The sequence below is a fragment of the Rana temporaria genome, chromosome 3, assembly GCF_905171775.1.
Source record: "Rana temporaria chromosome 3, aRanTem1.1, whole genome shotgun sequence".
Classification (NCBI taxonomy): Eukaryota; Metazoa; Chordata; class Amphibia; order Anura; family Ranidae; genus Rana; species Rana temporaria.
The window spans coordinates 231,237,383-231,259,699 of record NC_053491.1 but is presented as its reverse complement, the minus strand read 5'-3'; the positions used below and the strand labels follow the sequence as shown (position 1 = coordinate 231,259,699).

Sequence of the window (22,317 nt, the reverse complement as noted above, 5' to 3'; positions counted from 1 at the left end):
ATGTATGTTTTGTCAGAAGTTGTTGCATTTTGAATACTAGTTTGTGCTCTACCTTCTGTGTGTATGCTTGCCTATGTGTTGCACAAAGCAAACCCCCCTCCAGGCTCCATTTCCTCACCACCACACGCACATTTTTGTGACTTGTACATACATGCTGTTATTCCCAGGATCACCTGACACACACACACACACACACACACAATTCACGCCCAGGCCCTAAGCGTTGTCTTTATAAAAGAAATTGACCTTTTCTTCCACTTTCCACCTATTCAGTTCCTCCTTCTCAGACCTGTTTGGTTTGATTTATGTTTTCTTAAAAGTGTTCTCATGTTTGCATAGAACACTGTATTGTATTGATTTTCTTTCAAAGGCAAATCAAGATAAAGTATGGCCTCCTATCTGGGTTTGAAACAATAAAATACCAACTTAACTTTTTTTTTTTTTTTTTTTTCTATGTTCATTGATTTAGTAATCTGCAGGTATGCAGGTTCACTATTGGTACCTCAATCAACTTTATCTTGTGTTATTATCCCTTTCCTTCAATAAAACTGTCTGGTCTTTATTTGAACTATAGACTGAACTATCAGCTAATTGGTGATAGTACTGTGCAAACTATGCATGCACAATGTAAATAGTGACACAATCATTAAAGGGGTTGTAAAGACAAAAATATTTTCCTCTCAAATTAAAGTCTGACAGCAGCTGATAAAGTAAAAAGTAATGTTTTGCATTATAACTAGTTTGATACCTGTTGAAATGGAGCCGTTTTATTCACCTCCGTCACTCCTGAATCGTTATTCTCACTGACTTCCTGGTTTGCGGTGCGCATTCATTCTTGCTACATCACGGCCTAATGGGAACTACAATTCCCATTATGCTTAGCCTCCATGCCTGTGAGGGATAAGAGAGCATCTTCACGCAGGGCTGTAGTCATAGGGAGGGGGTGAGCACATTCTGCTTTTCACCATGCAAAACGGCTCAGATGCTGGTGGAAAGCAAGAAGAAGAGAGACAGGAAATGGCATTTTCAAACCTGGATTACTGTATTTTGGAGGTCAAAAGGAAAAACGAAGTAAGTGATATTTAAATGCTCTAGCTTACAGCAATCAATTGATCTAATAAAAAACGAACCTTTTAGTGTTCCTTTAAATATGGAGGACAGCAGTGACAAAGTAGCATTGACCAATGCAGTCTAGTGCTTCATAATTGTCTCGTTGCAGATCTGTCAGGTGTTTACAGTCTGCTTGATAGGGGTGGTGGTTTTAATTCAAGGTATTGATATCTTCAGGCATCTTAGAAGTAAACTTGTATTTTATATAGAAATTTAATGGAGGAAAAGGGGGGGGGGGGGAATCCATGGCTACTATTAGTGGGCCTGATTCATACTTTAACCACTTGCCTACTGGTGCACTTTAACCCCCTTCCTGCCCAGGCCATTTTTCAGCGCTTTCACACTTTTGAATGACAATTGCTCTGTCATACAACACTGTACCAAATGACATTTTTATCATTTCTCTCCCCCCCCCCCACAAATAGAGCTTTCTTTTGGGGGAATTTGATCACCTCTGCGGTTTTTATTTCTTGTGCTATAAACAAAAGAGGGACAAGTTTTAAAAAAACACAATATTTAACTTTTTGCTATAATAAATATCCTTTGTTTAAAAAAAAAAAAAAAAATTCTGTTTAGGCTGATACGTATTCTTTTACATATTTTTGCTAAAAAAATTGCAATAAGCGTATATTGATTGGTTTGCGCAAAAGTTATAGGGTCTACAAAATAGGGGGTAGATTTATAGCATTTTTAATATGTACAAGGGACACACCATCGGTCCCCTCTCCCTGGCAGGACATGGTTCTTTGTGTTTACACACACACAGATCCGCGTTCCTGCTCGGTTACTGGGCAATCGCAGGTGCCCAACGGTGATCGCGGGCACGCGCACCCGTTCCCCAGTGACGCGGTGTGTGCGTGCGCCCCCTAGTGGATTAAAAGGGAGCAACGTCATATGACGTCCACCCAGAACAATAGGATCTGCCTCCCGCCATCATTTGACCGTGGGCGGTGGATAAGAGGTTAATACCTACTGAGACACTGTCGGACAACAAGTATGCAAGAAAGGGCAACCAAACTGACAAGAGGCATGGGGGAGGATCTCTTATATGTGAGAAGATTAGCTTATGGCCCCTTTCACACGGGTGCCTCCGCTAAGCAGAATCTGCTTGCTCAGTGGGGGATCTCTCTGCTGGTCACCACTGAGCAGGTGGATAACAGGTCTGTGTCCGCTCCACTATGTAGAGCGGACACGATCCCGCTCTCCTCTATGGGGAAATTGGATGGAAATGGACCGCCTGTCTGTTTCCATCTGAGGCTATCCAATCCACCTATATGTATGGGAAAACGGCACTACCAGCCATCTGTCTTTGGCAGATCAGATGGCGGCAGGTGTCGGCAGACATGTGTCCACTGACATCCACCGTTTTAATAGAAGAAAAATGCAGGATTTGATCAGGTCCGCCTGAAAAACTGGCAGACCGACCTAATGGAACAGCCCATGTGAAAGGGGGATAACTATGTTTGTTCTACCTGGAGAAGGAGATTAAGGGGGCATATGATCAATATGTAAAGAATCATAAGTGAACCTGGGTTCAAAGTCATTCAATTTAAATATATATTTTGGGCCCCTTGCAAGGTAATGGCATACTGTAATGTCCTAGTATGCTTTGCATACCTACCTTAAAATGGAGCCCTCCAGTGGCACGCTGCTACCACTAACCGGGCTTACATCTTCACCCAGTCTTCTTTCTGGTTTTATGGGGCTCCAGTCGATTGAATGGCCGAGCCGCGATGGTGTCTCAGCAATGGTACAGAGCTCTAAAGGGGTTGCATGCGCCAGTGATGACACCAGCTGCAGAAACAGTAATGGTACACATTTAGGAGATCTTCCTTGTACCCACAGGTAATCTTTTTAATAAGTTTACCTGTAGGTACAAGTTTCCAAGCAGTGCTTACTACTTTAGGGTCATTACAAGGGTAGATTGGTTTTTGCTTCCACATACAGAAACGGTTCTTCACAGTAAGACAAAAAACAGTGTGTTAATATGCAGCACTCTGGATATACCTGTCTAAAATGAATAATAAAATATATAAATGGAAAATGGATGGGCAGGGAAGGAGTTAAAATCAATATGAGTCCATATATGGTATATTGTCCATGTAAGGAGGTATACAGGAAAGTTGCTGAGTTAGTAGATGGCGGCCAGTCCAAAAAGCTAGAAGAGGCTCTGAGAACAGACAAGAAGAAAGAGAATGGCGCCTTCTAAGTGCAGCATATTTTAAACATATTTAACCACTTGCCTACCAAGGACGTCATATGACGTCCTCGACTTTGTGCAGTGATATTTGAATGATGCCTGCAGCGTCTTCTGCCGGCGATTCTCTGCATGATAACGATCATAGCGGCAGTTCCACCGCTTGATCGTTCTTATAAGCAGCGGGAGGGGACGCCCCTCCCGCCGCCTTCCGGTGCTTCTCCGGGCTCTCCCGTGCCATCAGGACGAATTGGCCGGTGCTGGCTTGCGACGATAGAGATGACTGGTGACCAGATGGTGGCCACTTTGCAACTTTTTTATCTACTAAATCAGTGAAGGCGTACACCTGCTTATGAGAGGACTGCAGCAACAGACTACCACATGGTGTCATTTATACCATCCTTGTCTACACCCTGTGATCTGCGTTTGCTGTTTATCTTACAGCAATGAGGTGAGCTGCTTGCAGACACCGAGGTGTATCACTGAAGAAGTTCACAAGCAGTGTGTGTATATAACACTTCACTGGTGGAGGGAGACACTATCGCACAAGAATTCATAGTCATTTGTCTCGGCAAGTTTTGGATTGCTATTGTTTTTTGGACTGTATCGCATGCACTGGTCATAGATTCACTCATGTGTTTGTACTGACCCACTGATTTATTACATATCCACTTTGGCATTTGTTTCACAGCTTTATTGCGTTGGATCTTTTTATTTGATTTTCACGCTTCTATATCACCTTTATTGGCTGCAGGACAGCCATTTATTTCCCTTTGTCCCCTCACAGCGCAGACACCACATCCTTATTTACAGCTCCTCAAATAGACTTCAACTCGAGAGCTTATACAGGTTTATTCAAAAGGATGGCACAGATTACAACTTTTTATTTTAAAGCAACTGTAATGTATAGAGGCACATTCAAAACATCACTGGATATAGAGAGAGGTTCAAAATCCGCCTAGAAGTTCCATCCAATGCCACATAGCGGTATGGCGTGGTTTTAAAAACCATCTGCATATGGAGCCGTACAAGTTGCAGGCATTGCATCCTGGCAACCATAAAAGAAGATGAAAACCTCCAATTCTGCAGGATATGGAAGAGGAACTTTTTTGAACGACACTTTTTTTTTTTTTTCTTTTTTTTTTTTTTATTATCAGATGATTCCACATTTTAACCTATCTGGTAATTGCTACAGTGTTGGAATTTGGGAGAGGGAAAATCTTTACATAGTCCTCGAACATGACAGACTGGACCAAAGCTGAATGTGTTTTGCGTCATTTCTATAAATGTAGCTGTGTTCACGACCACTAAAGGCAATGATGGACTGGCCTTTTTGACTACAGGGAGTTTCCCGGTGAGCCGATGGCTCAGTGGGCCGGCTTCAGTGACAGCGGACTGCCGCCCCCCTCCGCTCCTCTGTCTCTCCCTCCCCGCAGCGGGGAGGAACAAAGGAGCAGGGCGAGGACCAGAGGAGCAGGGGGGACGACAGAGGAGCATGGGGGGAGGGGACAGACAGCTGACTCAACCGCTATGGCCTGGGAGTTTCTCACTTCTGCCTAATCTTGTCCCATAAGGGGGGCACCGAACTGATTCTTTGCCCCGGGTGAAATAATGTCTAGCTTCCCCACTGGTACTGCCTATAGGAGTACCAGTACCAGCCGTTCTACTCTAATAAAGTAGAACGGCTAGTGGCTAGTGAAGGGGGGAAAGGGGGCTTGGGTGGCCAGGGGGGGGGGGTGCGGGAGTTGTCCGGCTGTCATGGGAAAAGTGGGCCAGTCTGGATCAAGTCCAGGGCCAAATTTCTGTCCCAGTCCAGCCCTGACTAAAGGCATAATGGTGACCTCTAAAGTCGGGGAGAGCTGAGCTCTTTCTGCGGTCTATTTTATTCCTTTGCTGTATTTACTGTCATTAATAAAGATGTTTTCATTGGAGTGCGGTCTTCTGGATTAGTTCCTTCTTCACATGCTATTTGCATAGTGAGCCGGCACCCGTACCTGTTAAGGGAGGAGATACTGTGGCTCAGACACCTTTTTTTTTTTTTTTTTTTTTAAACGGGTTTTCATTGGTGTAATGCAAGTTGAAAACATGGGCGCCAGTCTCTTTTTGAATGCAAGAAAGACATTTATTGTCTCCTAAACAGAACTGGTGGAGAGAGGGTTAGGGCCAGGACACCCTTTAACAGATGCAATAGCAATTGGCAGACTCTGAGGCATACATAATAGGCAGACGGCTATACAGGTGGAGGGCCTTTAAGCTGGATCCAGTAACTGTATTTGTAGAACTGCTGTCTCCTATGGCAACTCGACTTTCAACAGTCAATGCATGCAACTCATTACAAATTTTCTCTCGCCTCTCACAGTATCCCACTTTAGATCTTCACTCACTGAGCTCCCAGTCTCTCTAGACTTCAAGATCTTAGTTGTCAATGGTTTCCCTGAGCTCTTCCACAACTAACCTGCTGTATACTCCTCAAGCTTCACCCCCGCTAACCTGCTGGGTGCCTGGTTTGACACTGCTAAAGCTTCTTCAGCCGACTGGTGAAAGGACTGCTCTGGTACTTCCGTACTCTGGTCTCTGATAACAGGAGTGGTTGTCCTTTGGTGGCGACTGCTTCCCCTTTACCTCTGGCCTAATCCTCATTTGCCCCTGGCGACAAGAGTGGTCGTCTCATTCTGGCAACTGTTTCTCCCTCACCGCTGACAACAATTCGGTTCCCCGTCTGGCGGAACCTCTGCAACTTTGGTTTGGCTTCCGGCCTGAAGCCGCAACTCTGCGCTGCTTCTCTCAAACCTGGATAGGCCTCAGACAGCAATGCAGCCAGGTGCTCCTGGGCTAGGCTTCTGGCCTACAACACGGAGCCTTGTAACCCACGTCCACCCAGACAGCCGTCCAGGTGGCACAGAACCCCGATCACCTGACTTCTCCTGAATAAATTGGCTCTCCCAGCAGGCCAAAAAAAAAAAACCCCTGCTAATTGGCTAAGACAACCCATCCACTCCTAGTCTGAATTTACTATGCCCTTGTCATTCTATCGCCACCTAGTGACACAAGAGAGGTGGTGCATCAAATCCAGGGTTAGAGAAAAGTCGGTGGATCCCCCTAACAATTAGCCAGGCTAGTTGCCTTCTAGCAAACTAAATTTGTTAGCAACCCTGCCTACAACCAGGGTGCTACACAGTTTATAGAACCTCTCTTTTTATTTATTTTTTGCCAAAGTAATTTTGACAGTATTTTCGTATCTGGACATGCTACAAAACTTTTTTTTCCCCACTTCAAGAAGATTTGAATGACTTAATTTTCATGCAAGATGATGCCCCACCTCACTTCCACTTGGAGGTTCAGTGTTATCTGAACGTCATGCTAGGACCATGGATTGGAAGAGGTGGACCACAAGATCTTGTTCATCTGTGGCCACCCAGGTCCTCTGACCTTACCCCCTGGATTTCTATCTGTAGGGGTGTTTGTCCCATCTATGCCTGCTACTCTTCAAGATCTGAGACATTGAATTGTTGACACTGTGAATTCAATATCCAGCGACCAGTTGGCTTACTGTTTTGATGTTTGTCGCGCAGCACATGGTGCTCATGTTGAATTCATACAACCTCGAGGACCTCATAAAACATTGAACCTTGCACTATTTAGTGGAATGTGTTTCTATCCCTTTTTGCTTGGGGGGGGGGGGGGTGGGGACTTGACATCTGCTCCATCTTCTGGAATAACCATGTTTTACTGTATTACTAGCAAATGTGACATATTGCAGATGCTCGTGCCATCATGAATGTGGCTGTATGGCTGTTGATGAGTTGGACTTCTTTGCATTTCAAAAGCTTCTGTCCACTTCTTCAGGAATTATGCGAGCTGTATGTCTATAAATAGTACAAAGATATACAGACTTGAAAATCACAACATATCTTGTTGCTGTGTGTGTAATATAAATATATAGCGCGATTGCATCAACGCAATTTGTTCCAAGGAAAAACCTGATGTTAAAAGCTAACATTACGTTCCTCTGTTTAGGCTCACCCAGAAGGTAAAAAATTCCACTAGTATTGTGTAAGGCAGAACGGCAAAGGTAAAATGCAGGTCCCCTTTGAAATAATATACGTTATTGGGGAAAAAATGGCGCCTCCTTCACACAGTGACTACCTGCATACACTGGGCAAAAATCGGCAGATGAGATGACCTATGTATGCTAATCTGAATGCATCCATGCTCCGACCTCCATTCTAGTGTGTGGATACATACAAACAGTGATGGCTGCTGTCAGCCTGGCATTACTTTGTAATCCAATCATCCCAGTCACAAGAATCTGCCAATTCTTGCCACTGGAATCGCCTGTGTGATGGCCTAAAAAATTGTGCACAGTGCATTACCATATGCCAGTCAAAAAAAATATAGGGGGCCCAATGGAGAGCACAGTACTATTGAAGAGAATAACTATCCACTGTAGTGCTCACCAAGTTTCCACAGCCACTGAGTATCGTCTTTCATAGTTGGAAATAAACCTATTCTTTCGGTTGCAACCCAAGATCATAGGATTTTGTGGACACAATGCAATGTAATCTGATGCAAATCTCATGTTTTGTATACAGTATAAGTATAATCCCTAGTATTACATCAAAGCTATAACCATCCATTTGTTTTTCACATGCCTGTTCAGATCTCGGTATAGGCTAAGACCTCTTGTGGTGAGCAGTGTTCAGTACAATCCCTCCTTGGATGATCTCCAGGATGCTACACATACAGGATTTTATGGTAGAAATAATAAAATCGTTATCGGATATGGTGTTGTCCTACCTTTTGAGATCCAACAAAGTCCGAATTGACAAATCTAAGTCATGGAATCTGATACGACTCAAAAATCTGGGTCACCATTCGGTGCAGTGTCCCCTTCTTTTTATTTTTTTTATTTTTTTTTTTGTCGACCGAGCTTTTGCTTATAAGATGACGTTTTTCCTGGAAACTGTATGTGCCATCCTTAACCTTTTGATACTTTACCTCAGGACACCGCAAATCAATTGGAAGCTTCTGTCACAGGCACCAGCTAAGCGGGTACCAAAAATTTGCCGCCTTTGAAATTCAGTAAGCTCTGATATGACTCTGTATTACTAGCAGCGCACACGGTGACAAAAGTGAGGCTTCCCACCTGTTAGGTGTCTCATCACACAGCGGAAGCAAAAGAATGTTGCATCACTTCCGCTTTCTCACCCTCAAGTCATGTAGTGTTTCTGTATTTTTGTCCAACCTCTGTATAAGCCCGCCAGGCCATATCGTGTGGCCCTCGCACCTCTCCTTCAGCTGCTGTACTCCCCTCATCCCTGCCCCCGCTTTTGTCTCAGCAGCAAAGAGGACAGAACTTCTCCTACAGATCCTGTGTTTCTCTGCGCAGCTGCAGCACACCCTCATCTTGGCTGCCCCCCCCCCCCTTCGGTCTCTGCAGCAGATTCCTGCCCTCCCCTGGTCCTCCTCCTAGATACTTTGATTCCCAGCTCCACCCCAGCTGATTCCCAGCAGCAGCACAAGGTAAGAGGGGTGCACTGTGATGTAAGGGAGGCAGGGACTCTTGAAGGTCTGGGGGGGGGGGGGGGGTCTTTGCTCTTCTGCTTGTAATTTATTATGAGAATGACAATTCTATGGCAGTTGGAAAGGGGAGTTGCACATCGCTGGTATAATCCACAAGAAATTTTATTGGAGACTGGACATAACGACATGGCAGAACCATGTTCTGTCTGAGCAGTCTCCAATAAAGTTTCTTATGGTGGATAACCTGAGGGGTGCGGCCCTCCTTTCAGGCATCATCTGTAATCGGTGTGTGAGTGGGCTCTGTGCTGGTCTGCACATGCACCACAGCAGATACAGTTGGCCTTTGGAGGGTCACCATATAATGCTGATGCAACGCACAATAAAACCTGGTTTGACTCTATATGCATGTAGCTCAAGATTCATAAGTTTCCTAGACCCCCCTTTTATCTTCACCCATATGCAGCCAGTAGTGATGATACTCTGAGATCAGTGCCCCTCCTTTTTATCTCATCAGATGGATCAAATCCACAGCAGTTGACTCTATATATACTGTATACCTGTAGCTAGAGGCCAACCGATATGAGGTTTTTCTTTGACCGATGCTGATATTTAAAAATCGGGGTGGCCGGTGGCCAATGTATGTTGCCTATTTATTTATTTATTTATTTATTTATTTATTTATTTTCTTCATCTCATAAAATCTAGGCAGGAGGTTATTGTTTAGGGTGAAGAGGTGGGGTGCAACCCATCAGTGCCCACCAGTTCAGCCTATCAATGTCCTTCCCTGCCACCTCATCAGTGCCCACCAGCGGAGCGCTCCCACCACTGTTCCTGGCCACAGACAGAAGACAGAGCTCCATTCGTCCTCTGCACGCCCCACCTCTCTGCCTCCGGACTACAGCTCCCAGAATGCAGTGCAGCCGGTAACGGCCAAATGGCGGCTGCCCTGGCCGACTTCCTTCACCAAAAATACCCCACCCCCCAAAACCCCCAAAAATATTCAGCAGACAGTGGGTGTGATAGCGGCCATTTTTGGATAGCAGGTAGGCGGCCTGGGGGGAACTTTTCACCCTGGCCCGGCCGTCCCTGTCTCTGATCCCCGCACTCTGCTTCTTGCTCTGGTACGCCATGCCGCTGTGTTAATCGCCCTAATTTGCATAATAATCGGCCAATGCCGATTTCTTAAAGGCCAGATATAGGCCTGCTGATATATCAGTCCACCTCTACCTGTAGCCACCCTCCTCTAGTTAGGGCGTTGGGCTAAATTTCATTTTTGTCTTTACTGTATCCAGTGGAGCATTGATCTACTGTCTTTTGCCTATTTAGGATTTCCTATCCTGTTTCCCCGAAAATAAGACCTAGCGTTATTTTTGGGGATGGCTGCAATATAAGCCCTACCCCGAAAATAAACCCTAGTTAAAGTCTTTGTAAAAACATATAATCTTTTTACAAAACGGATTACATAATGTGCAGTGTGTCTCCTTTTTGTAACTTTGTTTTGGAAAATACCTTGCTTACAGTGCAGCTGGGTGCTCACGTGACCGGCTAGAGATCTTCTTCTCTCCAACATCAGCGGTCCCTTCCTCTGCAGTGCTCAGAGTGGAGAAGAGCTACGGCGGATCACTGTGCTGGCTATCGTGCTTTAAAGGCTCAGGATATATATATTTTTTTTTCTTTTTGGGATTAAAACCACTTTAAGATCATCATGATGACATGACTGTATTTGAATAAATGTAGATTATTGTACATACCATAAATAAGACATCCCCTGAAAATAAGCCCTAGTGTGATTTTTGTAGCCAAAATTAATATAAGACCTGGTCTTATTTTCGGGGAAACACAGTAAACTGGGTGTTTCTGAATCCTCCCACCAGCTGAAGATTTCAGAATATTCAACAGGAATTATCAAATGGGCAGTATTTAATATTAGTATTTTCTGACTGGCAGCCTCTGTACTAGCAACGGAGATCTGCACAGGTATGCTGCTGAGATGAACACCCATCGGTGTCATATGGCTCTGCCCCTGATGCCTCACGTGACTTTACAGGTGCACACATGATTACATCAGTGAAGTCCAGTGGAACCAGAGAGGGCAGAAGCCCACTGACTGCACCCCTGTTCAAATGACATGGGGCAGACCAAACAGGGAGGAAACCAAACAATCTCTGGGTGGGCAAACCACTTGTAACATCAATGGCTTCTACCACAACAGGTTCCCTATAGTGTCTCCATGAGGACCTGTGTGTTAGTGTGCAGCTCCCCCATCTGGTGGGCCCTGGAATGACCCAGAGAGAGGAATGCAATACATTGTTTATTTGTTTATCAATATATCCGTATACAATTGAAAGATTACTGAGACTATTTATACACAAAGTTCACTTCATACATTTTATTCCTATTCACCTTAGGGGGAAAAACAAGAAGTTGCATCATTTGATGTACCAAAGTGAAAATGTTACCTGTGTGAAGTTGGCACCCCATGTTTGTAAAATCTGAATAAAAATATACCATTCGTTTGTGCCGCGTTTGTGCTGGTTTGTGCCGCTAAAACGAGCGTTTGTGCCGGTTTTGTTTCTGAGATATTTAACATTCAATTTAATGCAAGCCCCGCCCACTTTGCACCCCATGTTGCTGAATTTTAAAAAAAACGGCGCCATTCGTTTGTGCCGCGTTTGTGCTGGTTTGTGCCGCAAAAAGAAACGTTTGTGCCGCTTTGGTTCCAGAGATATTGAGCGTTATATTTGCTGTAACCCCGCCCACTTTGCACCCCATGTTGCTGAATTTTAAAAAAACGGCGCCATTCGTTTGTGCCGCGTTTGTGCTGGTTTGTGCCGCAAAAAGAAACGTTTGTGCCGCTTTGGTTCCAGAGATATTGAGCGTTATATTTGCTGTAACCCCGCCCACTTTGCACCCCATGTTGCTGAATTTGAAAAAAAACGGCGCCATTCGTTTGTGCCGCGTTTGTGCTGGTTTGTGCCGCAAAAAGAAACGTTTGTGCCGCTTTGGTTCCAGAGATATTGAGCGTTATATTTGCTGTAACCCCGCCCACTTTGCACCCCATGTTGCTGAATTTTAAAAAAAACGGCGCCATTCGTTTGTGCCGTGTTTGTGCTGGTTTGAGCCGCAAAAAGAAACGTTTGTGCCGCTTTGGTTCCAGAGATATTGAGCGTTATATTTTCTGTAACCCCGCCCACTTTGCACCCCATGTTGCTTTTTTTTTCTTAAAAAATGCGCCATTCGTTTGTGCCGCATTTGTGCTGGTTTGTGCTGCAAAAAGAAACGTTTGTGCCGCTTTGGTTCCGGAGATATTGAGCGTTATATTTGCTGTAACCCCGCCCACTTTGCAGCCAATCTTGCTGAATTTAAAAAAAAAATGCGCCATTCGTTTGTGCCGCGTTTGTGCTGGTTTGTGCCGCAAAAAGAAACGTTTGTGCCGCTTTGGTTCCGGAGATATTGAGCGTTATATTTGCTGTAACCCCACCCACTTTGCAGCCAATGTTGCTGAATTTTAAAAAAAGACGGCGCCATTCGTTTGTGCCGCGTTTGTGCTGGTTTGTGCCGCAAAAAGAAACGTTTGTGCCGCTTTGGTTCCGGAGATATTGATCGTTATATTTGCTGTAACCCCGCCCACTTTGCAGCCAATGTTGCTGAATTAAAAAAAAAAACGGTGCCATTCGTTTGTGCCGCGTTTGTGCTGGTTTCTTCCGCAAAAATAAACGTTTGTGCCGCTTTGGTTCAGGAGATATTGAGCGTTATATTTGCTGTAACCCCGCCCACTTTGCAGCCAATGTTGCTGAATTAAAAAAAAAACGGCGCCATTCGTTTGTGCCGCGTTTGTGCTGGTTTGTGCCGCAAAAAGAAACGTTTGTGCCACTTTGGTTCCGGAGATTTTGATCGTTATATTTTCTGTAACCCCGCCCACTTTGCACCCCATGTTGCTGAATTTTAAAAAAAACGGCGCCATTCGTTTGTGCCGCGTTTGTGCTGGTTTGTGCCGCAAAAAGAAACGTTTGTGCCGCTTTGGTTCCGGAGATATTGAGCGTTATATTTTCTGTAACCACACTGACTTTACACCTCGTTATTAAATCTTACATACAACTAGATTCATTTGTTCCCAGTTTGTGCAGATTTGGTGGATATTATGCATGATGTTTTACTTCACATGCGTAGTTTTGCCACCCCCCGCAGGGATCCCCCCCCTTCCCGATCCTCTCCCTGCAGGGATGCGGCCCCCCCCTTCCCGATCCTCTCCCTGCAGGGATGCGCCCCCCCCCCCTTCCGATTCTCTAGCACTGACTGGAAGAACAGATGGGGGAGGAACAGACCGGGGAGGGGGCGGGCACAGCTGGCTAAGGCTCTAGTGAGGCATAGCCAGCTGTCAATCAGGCGGCAGGGTGGATCTCGACAGTATTGTCAGGATTTGTCCTGGCTTCAGCGTGGCTCTGTGTTGTCAGCATATAGTGGGCAATAGCCCGCCACATGCTGAGTTTTTTTGTCACAGGAGAAAATAAAAAAAAGCTAAAAAAGGTCGAGCCATAGTTCTCTTTTAACAAAAGTTTAAACCAGGTGCTTACCAAGCAAAACGGCACTCCAGCAAATTCTCTTACATAAGTCACTTCTTTTTTGGTCAGTAAACATTCCTTTTCTAGTGCCATTGGTACGTACAAAAATCTTTATTATAATACTTCAATCAAATCAAAAAGTACATGTATACAGAAGTATTTTGCTAGCGGATATTTTGGGTATGTATAGAAGTACCAACAAGAACAATATAAGATTCCAAAATAAGATTCCAAATTGTGAATCTTTGTTAATAAACAAAAATTAAAGAAAGACAGAAGAATTTTCGAAGACAACAGAACTGTTCAAGGAACTATGGAACTGTATAATGAAAAAATCAATAAAAGAAAAAGTTCACCTTAACATTTTCATATTCTGTTCTATACAGTGCCTTGCAAAAGTATTCACCCCCCTTGACTTTTTTTTCGTATTTTGTTACATTACAGCCTTAAGTTCAATGTTTTGTTAATCTGAATTCTATGTGATGGATCAGAACACAATGGTCTAAGTTGGTGAAGTGAAATGAGAAAAATATATAAAACTATTGTTTAGAAATAGAAAACAGAAAATTGGCACGTGCATATGTATTCACCCCCTTTGTTAGGAAGCCCATAAAAAGCTCTGGTGCAACCAATCACCTTCAGAGGTCACATAATTAGTGAAATGATGTCCACCTGTGTGCAATCTTAGTGTCACATGACCTGTCATTACATAGACACACCTTTCTGAAAGGCCCCAGAGGCTGCAACACCTAAGCAAGAGGCACCACAACCAAACCCTGCCATGAAGACCAAGGAACTCTCCAAACAAGTAGGGACAATGTTGTTGAGAAGTACAAGTCAGGGTCGGGTTATAAAAAAATATCCAAATCTTTGATGATCCCTAGGAGCACCATCAAATCTATCATAATGGAAAGAACTTTCACATGCAAAGAACACGGCACAACAGCAATCCGGCCAAGAGACGGACGCCAACCAACACATCACATCACCCAAAGAACACCATCCCCACTGTGAAACGTGGTGGCAGCATCATGCTGTGGGGATGTTTTTCAGCAGTCAGGACTGGGAAACTGGTCAGAGTTGAGGGAGAGATGGATGGTGCTAAATACAGGGATATTCTTGAGAAAACCCTGTAGCACTCTGTGTGTGATTTGAGGCTAGGATGGAGGTTCACCTTGCAGCAGGACAATGACCCCAAACACACTGATAAAGCAACACTTGAGTGGTTTAAGGGGAAACATGTAAATGTGTTGGAATGGCCTAGTGAAAGCCCAGACCTCAATCCAATAGAAAATCTGTGGTCAGACTTAAAGCGGTAGTTCACCCTCACTTGCATCATTTTTCCATCGAGACAGGCATTGTAGCGCGAGCTACAGTATGCCTGTCCCGATTTTTTGACACCCGTACTCACTGTGTACCTGTACGATAAAGATTTCGGCTCCCGCGGGGAATGGGCGTGCCTAGGGAGAGGGAGGATGATTGACGGCCGGCCCTGGCATGTCACTCTCCCCGAAGACAGCCGGAGTAGGTCTCGGCTCTTCACGGCGCCTGCGCACAGGCTATGCGCAGGCGCCGTGAAGAGCCATGCCTATTTTGGCTATTTCCGGAGAAGCGTGACGCGCCAGAGCCGGCTGTCAATCATCCTCCGTCTCCATAGGCACGCCCATTCCCCGGTATCTTCGATCAACATTGGCTGCAAAGTGGGCGGGGTTACAGAAAATATAACGCTCAATATCTCTGGAACCAAAGCGGCACAAACGTTTCTTTTTGCAGCACAAACTAGCACAAACGCGGCACAAACGAATGGCGCCGTTTTTTTTTAAATTCAGCAACATGGGGTGCAAAGTGGGCGGGGTTACAGAAAATATAACGCTCAATATCTCTGGAACCAAAGCGGCACAAACGTTTCTTTTTGCAGCACAAACGCGGCACAAACGAATGGCGCCGTTTTTTTTTTAATTCAGCAACATTGGCTGCAAAGTGGGCGGGGTTACAGCAAATATAACGCTCAATATCTCTGGAACCAAAGCGGCACAAACGTTTCTTTTTGCGGCACAAACGCGGCACAAACGAATGGCGCCGTTTTTTTTAAAATTCAGCAACATGGGGTGCAAAGTGGGCGGGGCTTGCATTAAATTGAATGTTAAATATCTCAGAAACAAAACCGGCACAAACGCTCGTTTTAGCGGCACAAACCAGCACAAACGCGGCACAAACGAATGGTATATTTTTATTCAGATTTTACAAACATGGGGTGCCAACTTCACACAGGTGAAAATGTTACTTAAAAAAGGGTTTGAAACTCATAGCTTTAATTAAACCTGGGAAAACAATCAAATTAAAACAGTTTAGCTGTTTCATTTCTAATTGCAAGAATGGGGAGCAATGCATACTTTAAGGATTTTGAAATTTTATAGTAAAAATAGGTGATTTTGTTACACATAAGGAAAGTTGGTTCCTGAGAGGTTTCCTTTTAAATCGTAACTGAAGGCAAACCTTTTCTTTGGATTGGAGAGAGGGGGTTATAATCCCTGTCATGTTTTTATTGCAATCTGTGTCCTTGTTGGAGAGAGTCATCCTCTGTCCTGTTTCTTTACTGGTATCCTTAAAAGTAAAGGGAAATCCTGAATTTTGGGTTGACCAGAACATTGAGGGGAATTTTTCCAATGGAGACGTTGGCTCTAGTGACTCTGGTTACACCCAGGTATCCCCTCTCTTTTGGAGGGATTTCCTCACTTCCTGTTTTGGCTATGGGACATGAAGTGAACAGTAATCTCACCTTATGGGACACAGATGACAAAAAAAAAAAACTGACGGGGTTATAACTCTACCTTACTCTTTCCGAAATGGGGGGGGGGGGGTTACCTTTTTTAGTTACACTTTTTAATACATTTCTGTGTTTGGTTTGTGTTTTGTATTTCAGTTCTGGATTTTTTTTAAAAGATCTATGTACATTGGGCAGACATATTGTCTCATAAGCATGAAGGACTTCCCTGCTTTTGTAGTACAGAACCGCAGTTACACTTTGCTGCTCCTCTAATCTCAGTACAAATTTGTATACGACTACAGTAAATGGAAAACTGTACTCCTTTTTGTAAGTTATCCCACCTTCTTTATTGATTTTATTTGACAAGATGCTGGTTGCACATTCTGGACGTGACTCTAAATCTGACATGTATTTTTTATTTTTTTTGGTAACTACAACAGTAACTTTGAAATAGTACTAGTAAAGACACTTTTATGTGTATGAATAAATTCATAAAATTTGCAGTTTTTACCTGCAAAAGGATCTGTAATTCTGTTCAGCCTGCTAATTAGGCAAATAATGCTAGTCCCCTGGTCAATGAAGAAGATGACAGCAGAGGGAGTACATAGGGAGATGCCTTACTGAGTCAGAAATACGTGTTTTACATGGGTGTGCAGAGTGGTAGGTGTGTGACGAGACTGGTTGCATTGTGTTACTGCATTGCAGTCATGTTACAAATACAGTGACAAATCTGCATAAAGACCAGCATGTTTTTAATTATGGCCTATTTATCTGTACAGGACTATTGCAGTATGCTGACATGTTAAAAGCTGTGAAGAAAAAATGGTTAAGTTCAGGAACAATACTTGACTACTTCTATATCATTTGGCGAATGGTTTCTTGTCATGCAGAGACTGGGTTTGATGTCATGTGTAATTTTTAAAAGGCGAGTTTATTTTTAAATTTGAATTTTTTTTTTTTTCCTTTCCCCACAGAAATCGGATCCACGCCTACTTGCAAAGTTCTTTTATATTGATGAGGAGGTAAATGCAATTGTTCATGAGCTACAATGCCTGGATGTGCGGAAAGACCCACAAAACTATCTGGTTCTGCTCAGTCAGCTGCATAACAGCCAGGTAATATGGTTATGTCTTCTGGTATATGGTGTGTATGTAATAAGTGACTAAGTATGTTTAACTTTTCGAAAGTATAAATGGAACTGATATCTAACAGAAATAATAAATGCAGCCACCCAGATTTATGGGTGAAAGTACAAGGGTAGAACGTCTCAGTCATTTGACAATGGTTACATGGTTAGTCTGGTTGAAAACGGTACATGAAGTTTAACCAAAAGAAGAATTCAAAAACGGTGGTAATGAGATCAAGCCAACGGTCTCGTATGGTTTGTAGAAGTATAATAGAAGGGTATAGGAGAAAACACAAAGCAAAAGTAGTAAAGGGCGGAATGGGAAAAGGTGGCGGTATCTTTGACAGTACAATAAACGCATATAATTCCCTAAGAGGATATACCCTCATCTTTCAAGGTTTTATATTTGTGAGAATCATCTCAAATGGAAGGTGAATGCATCTAGAAAGCATGCTGCAGTTCAGGGGTGCCAACCGCCCAATGGCATTTTTTTTTTTTTACTGTCGCACATGGGGGTATTTACTGACGAAACATATTTTTTACGGAATACCTGAAAAAGTGACAGAACTATTAAAAAGGAAGACAATCAATTTTTAGCCACTACTGGACCGCCCCATGCATATATACTGTGGTAGGGCGACCTTCCTGTACAGATGCGTAATGCAAGACCATGATTACTGAGTTAGAAATGGGAACCAAAAGTCACTCCTTCAAAAGCCCAATGCAGTCATGGGTGAGCTTTCCCAAAACTCGCCTTGAAGATTCTGAGGCCACATGGAAAAGGGGTTTATAGTCAGATGAATCTAAAATTGAGTTATTTTGCCTCGGCACCAAACAAGGTAAACCAATACAGCTCGCTATCCAAATAACATTCTTACAGTAAAGCATGAAGGTGGTAATATCCTGTTATGGGAGTGTTTCTCTGCAGCAGGCACTGGAGCACTTGTCGGGATAGAAGAGAAAATTAATGGAGCAAAATACTGTCACATTCTTGATGAAAATCTGCTGCCCTCTGCCAGAAAGATGTGAAGATGGTTTACCTTCCAACATGACCATGACTCTAAGCACACAGCAAAAATGACAACAATGGTTGAAGGAGAAAAAGGTTATGGTCCTTGCCTGCCCTAGTCAGAGCCCAGACTTAAAGAAGTTGTAAAGGCAGAAGTTTTTTTTTTTTTTTTTTTGTATCTAAATTCATTATATGCATTTAGAAAAAAGCCTTCTGTGTGTAGCAGCCTCCCCAGCACCCCCTAATACTTGTTCCCCATCTCTGTCCAACATTGTCCAAAAGTCCCTCGGCCGACCTCTCCCTCCTGATTGGCTGAGACACAGCAGCGACGCCATTGGCTCCTGCAGCTGTCAAAGTCAGCCAATCGGGAGAGAGAGGGGCAGGGCCAAACGTCAGCTCTGTGTCTGAATGGGCACACAGCTGCTGCTTGCTGTGGGGGCACTCGACAGGAGGGAAGGGTCAGGAGCAGCGGAGAGGCACCCGAGAAGAGGAGGATCCAGGCTGCCCTGTGGAAAACCACTGCACATTTAGAAGTATAACATGTTTGTCATCTCTATGACCGTTGGAGGCCCGGGCGCGATGTGATGATGTCACACCCAGGTACCCGGAAGTAAACAAAGCCGCGATTGTGGCTAGTAAGCGTGAGATCGGTGAATATTATTATTTTTTTTTTTTTTTTTATGATCTCATGCTTTCTAACCTGGAGGACAGATGTGGGGCCTTTTTGACCCTGCATCTCTCCATAAAGAGGATCTGTCGCATTTACATTCCTTGTAATAGGAATAAAAATTGTAAAAAAAAAAATTAACGCCCTTGTCCCCGGTAGTTCGCACTCAGAAGCCAACACACACGTAAGTCCCGCCCATGTATGTAAACGCTGTTCAAACTTATGTGAAGTATCGCCGTGTGCGTTACAGCGTGTGCAACAATTCTAGCACTAGACCTCCTCTAACTCTAAACTGGTAACTTGTAAAATGTTTCAAAGCGTCGCCTATGGAGATTTTTAAGTAACGAAGTTTGGCGCCATTCCATGAGTGTGCGCAATTTTAAAGTGTGACATGTTGGGTATCTATTTACTCGTCTTTCATATTTTACAAAAAAAAAAACATTTTTAATTCATGAAACCATTTTTTTTTTTTTAAAGGCGTTTGAAAAATTATTGCGCAAATGCCGTGCAAGATAAAAAGTTGCAATGACCGCCATTTTATTCCCTAGGGTGTCTGCTTTTTTTAATCTAGCTGCTAGCGTAAGTATCTACGTACCTTCCATAAGGCAGGTAGCAATAAACCTAACCCAGAAGGAAAAAGAACATTAAAGATTGGATGATAGTCCTGAAAAAAGAAAATGTAACTATTTTATTTTTTGCTGTAGAGTTGTCTGAATTTTGACATAATTTCAAGTTTTCTTTGGCTTTTATATAGCATGATAGGCCGTATGTGTCCCAACACAACCTACTTGGCTAACCTGTTGTGTGGCTGTTTGTTATGACTGCAGGAGCGCATGCTTGCCCTTCTGGAGCAAATTCTGGAACAATGCGTACCCACAAAGAGGAGGCAAAGAGATTTTCACTTAAAGTTCCCTGATGACATTGTAAATGATACCATGACCACTCACCTCCTGTTTGCAGCAGAAGTAGGTCTATTTAAACATTTATGTACTAAGGGCTCTTCTTTTTTACTTTTTCTCATTTTCTATTATTACGATTACTAAATTTGTGATCTAACTCTTTAGCTTATTGTAGGCGGCACATACGTAGAAGTAGAAGAAGCAGATGGTGTGTTACTTCGACCACTATCACAGAAGCTGTTGCGCAGCCTGGAAAATCTGCGGCGGATCCTAAGAGAGCAAAGTCTGGAGGATCCGGGTATTTTTACTGAAGCTGCTCACGAGGCCCTGCTGGAGTATGACAACCTGTGTGCTGAGTTTGAATTTAGGTGTGTATGTTTTTGGTGGATTGTCGCAATAGGGCACATAGCCTTCTGATGTGCTGTATAGAAGACGTCAGTGTAAACAATAGGTAATCCTTCATAAAAAAAAAATAATAAACCAACAAAAATCTTGCTTGGTTACTCTGCTTCCCTAAAGGCAAAGCAGCAACATGAGTGATGCCCTTGATTGAGACATGCCATTTCCTCATTTTGCAGTCTTTGGTACGCAAACATGAGAGGTCTTTAGCTTAACCATCCATATTTTAGAAAAGAACGGGGTTACTTCCAGACTAGCATGCTCTTAATTATTGTCTGTTAACATCCAAATGTTGATACCTTGGTTTGTCATGGGTCTTTCAGATATTTTGCGGTGTATGGTGGTGTATGCACCTGGAACTATTGCTTTTTTACTAAGATATTTAAGACAAACAGTTATTGGGCCCCCTTGGTTGACCAGTTAAACTCAATGATGCATTATCTTGTATTGTAGTCTGAGAAAAGCTGTAGTACTGTGTATATACTCGAGTACAAGACAAGTTTTTCAGCACTTTTTTTTTTGTGCTGAAAATTCCCCCCCTCGGCTTATACTCAAGTCACCTTTTTGCGCCTGATCTCCCGGACCCCAAACTTGTCACATGTAGCCCCAATCTTCCTCTATAAGTGTGCAAAGTTTGTTGTCTGAAGGACCTACGGCTGGGGAGCACCGACTTTTCAAAACCAGGCACCCCTTTCATAGACTCGCATGTTAAACGTCAGGTGAGGCATGGGCACAGTGAGGCATGCAGATGGACACCCTTGGCTTATACTCGAGTCAATAAGTTTTCCCATTTTTTTTTTTTTTGTGGTAAAATTAGGTGCCTCTGCTTATATTCAGGTCGGCTTATACTTGAGTATATACGGTACTTCTATCTGCATAATACAGTGGTCCGGGAACAAGTAAAGTGAGGAAGGCATGTTCAATATCAATATAGACACTCTAACCTCAGTACCAGGCTCCAACAGATTCATGTACCTGTCTTTATGTGCAAGAACTGACTAATTTGGTACATTGGTCTGATGGCATTCTCAACCTGTCTACCACACACTTTAAAGTGGTTGTAGCCCTAAGAAAAAAAAAAAAAGATCCTGGTCCTTTATAAATTATGAAAAATAGTGGTGCTTGTGCCATGTAGTTTGTCCCTTTCTGTGTTGTAATATACTCGGTTGATCCTGCCGCCCCCCCCATCTGTGCTGACCATGGTAATCATGGCTGCTGAGCTATGATACCATGGTCCATTTACATGCCTCCGCTATCTCGCAGTCTCTCCTCACTTTACCCCCCCCCCCCCCACACCTGTCAGCGTGAGAGCGACTCTCCTTGCCACCCCTCCCGCCGATATTCTGCAAAAATGCTTGTAACCCCTTCTGGATTGTGCAGCTATTGACTACAGTGTTTGTGTGTGTGTGTGTGTGTGGTGTGTTTTTTTTCTTTTCTTTTCTTATTAAATGATAAGCCTAAATACCTTTTCTCACACCGCCGCTGTGCAGTTAAGCGACCTTCCCTATGCTGGCTGGCTGACGTCACAGAGGAACCTCAGCCCCTCCCGCTGCTATGTATAGGTTGAGTACGAAGTGCAGAGGGGGACCACGTGACCACACAGCTGCCATGTGAAAAAAGGTATTTAGCCTTTTAATAAAATAAAAAAAACACACACACTATAGTTAGTAACTGCATAATCCAGAGGGGATACCAGTAAGTCAGTGTGACGTTTTATGAACACTTTAAGAATTGCCCCAGTGTGTCCAAATATAAGAAATGTGTACATTATATTACAGTACATTTATATATAAAATTGTATATTATAGTTTACCAGTTTCTTCTTTTTTTTTTTTTTTTTTTTTTTTTTTTCTGTTCTTTTTTTTTTTTGCTTGGTGAACACTTCCTGTTCTAGGGTGACAACACTCACTACCTGTACTAAAAAGATACATTCCATCTGTTTCTCCTTGCTAGAGGAGAAAAACTTAAACAAAAAACATTTAAAATATTATATGGCAAGATATATAGGTTTAATCAATTTCAGGGTCTGTACATATAAGTTAGGTTTAAAAAAAAAAA

The 22,317-nt window shown here is 43.3% G+C and overlaps 1 protein-coding gene across 1 annotated transcript in view; it reads left to right on the top strand.

Annotated features, from left to right (window-relative positions):
• LOC120932202 (lateral signaling target protein 2 homolog) overlaps positions 1-22,317 on the top strand; it is a 71,356-nt gene that overhangs the window by 27,784 nt on the left and 21,255 nt on the right. Inside the window, exons 2-4 of the mRNA XM_040344424.1 lie at positions 17,134-17,274; positions 19,789-19,926; positions 20,026-20,228. Coding sequence (XP_040200358.1) covers positions 17,134-17,274; positions 19,789-19,926; positions 20,026-20,228 — 482 coding nt within the window. The remainder of the gene's footprint in view (positions 1-17,133; positions 17,275-19,788; positions 19,927-20,025; positions 20,229-22,317) is intronic.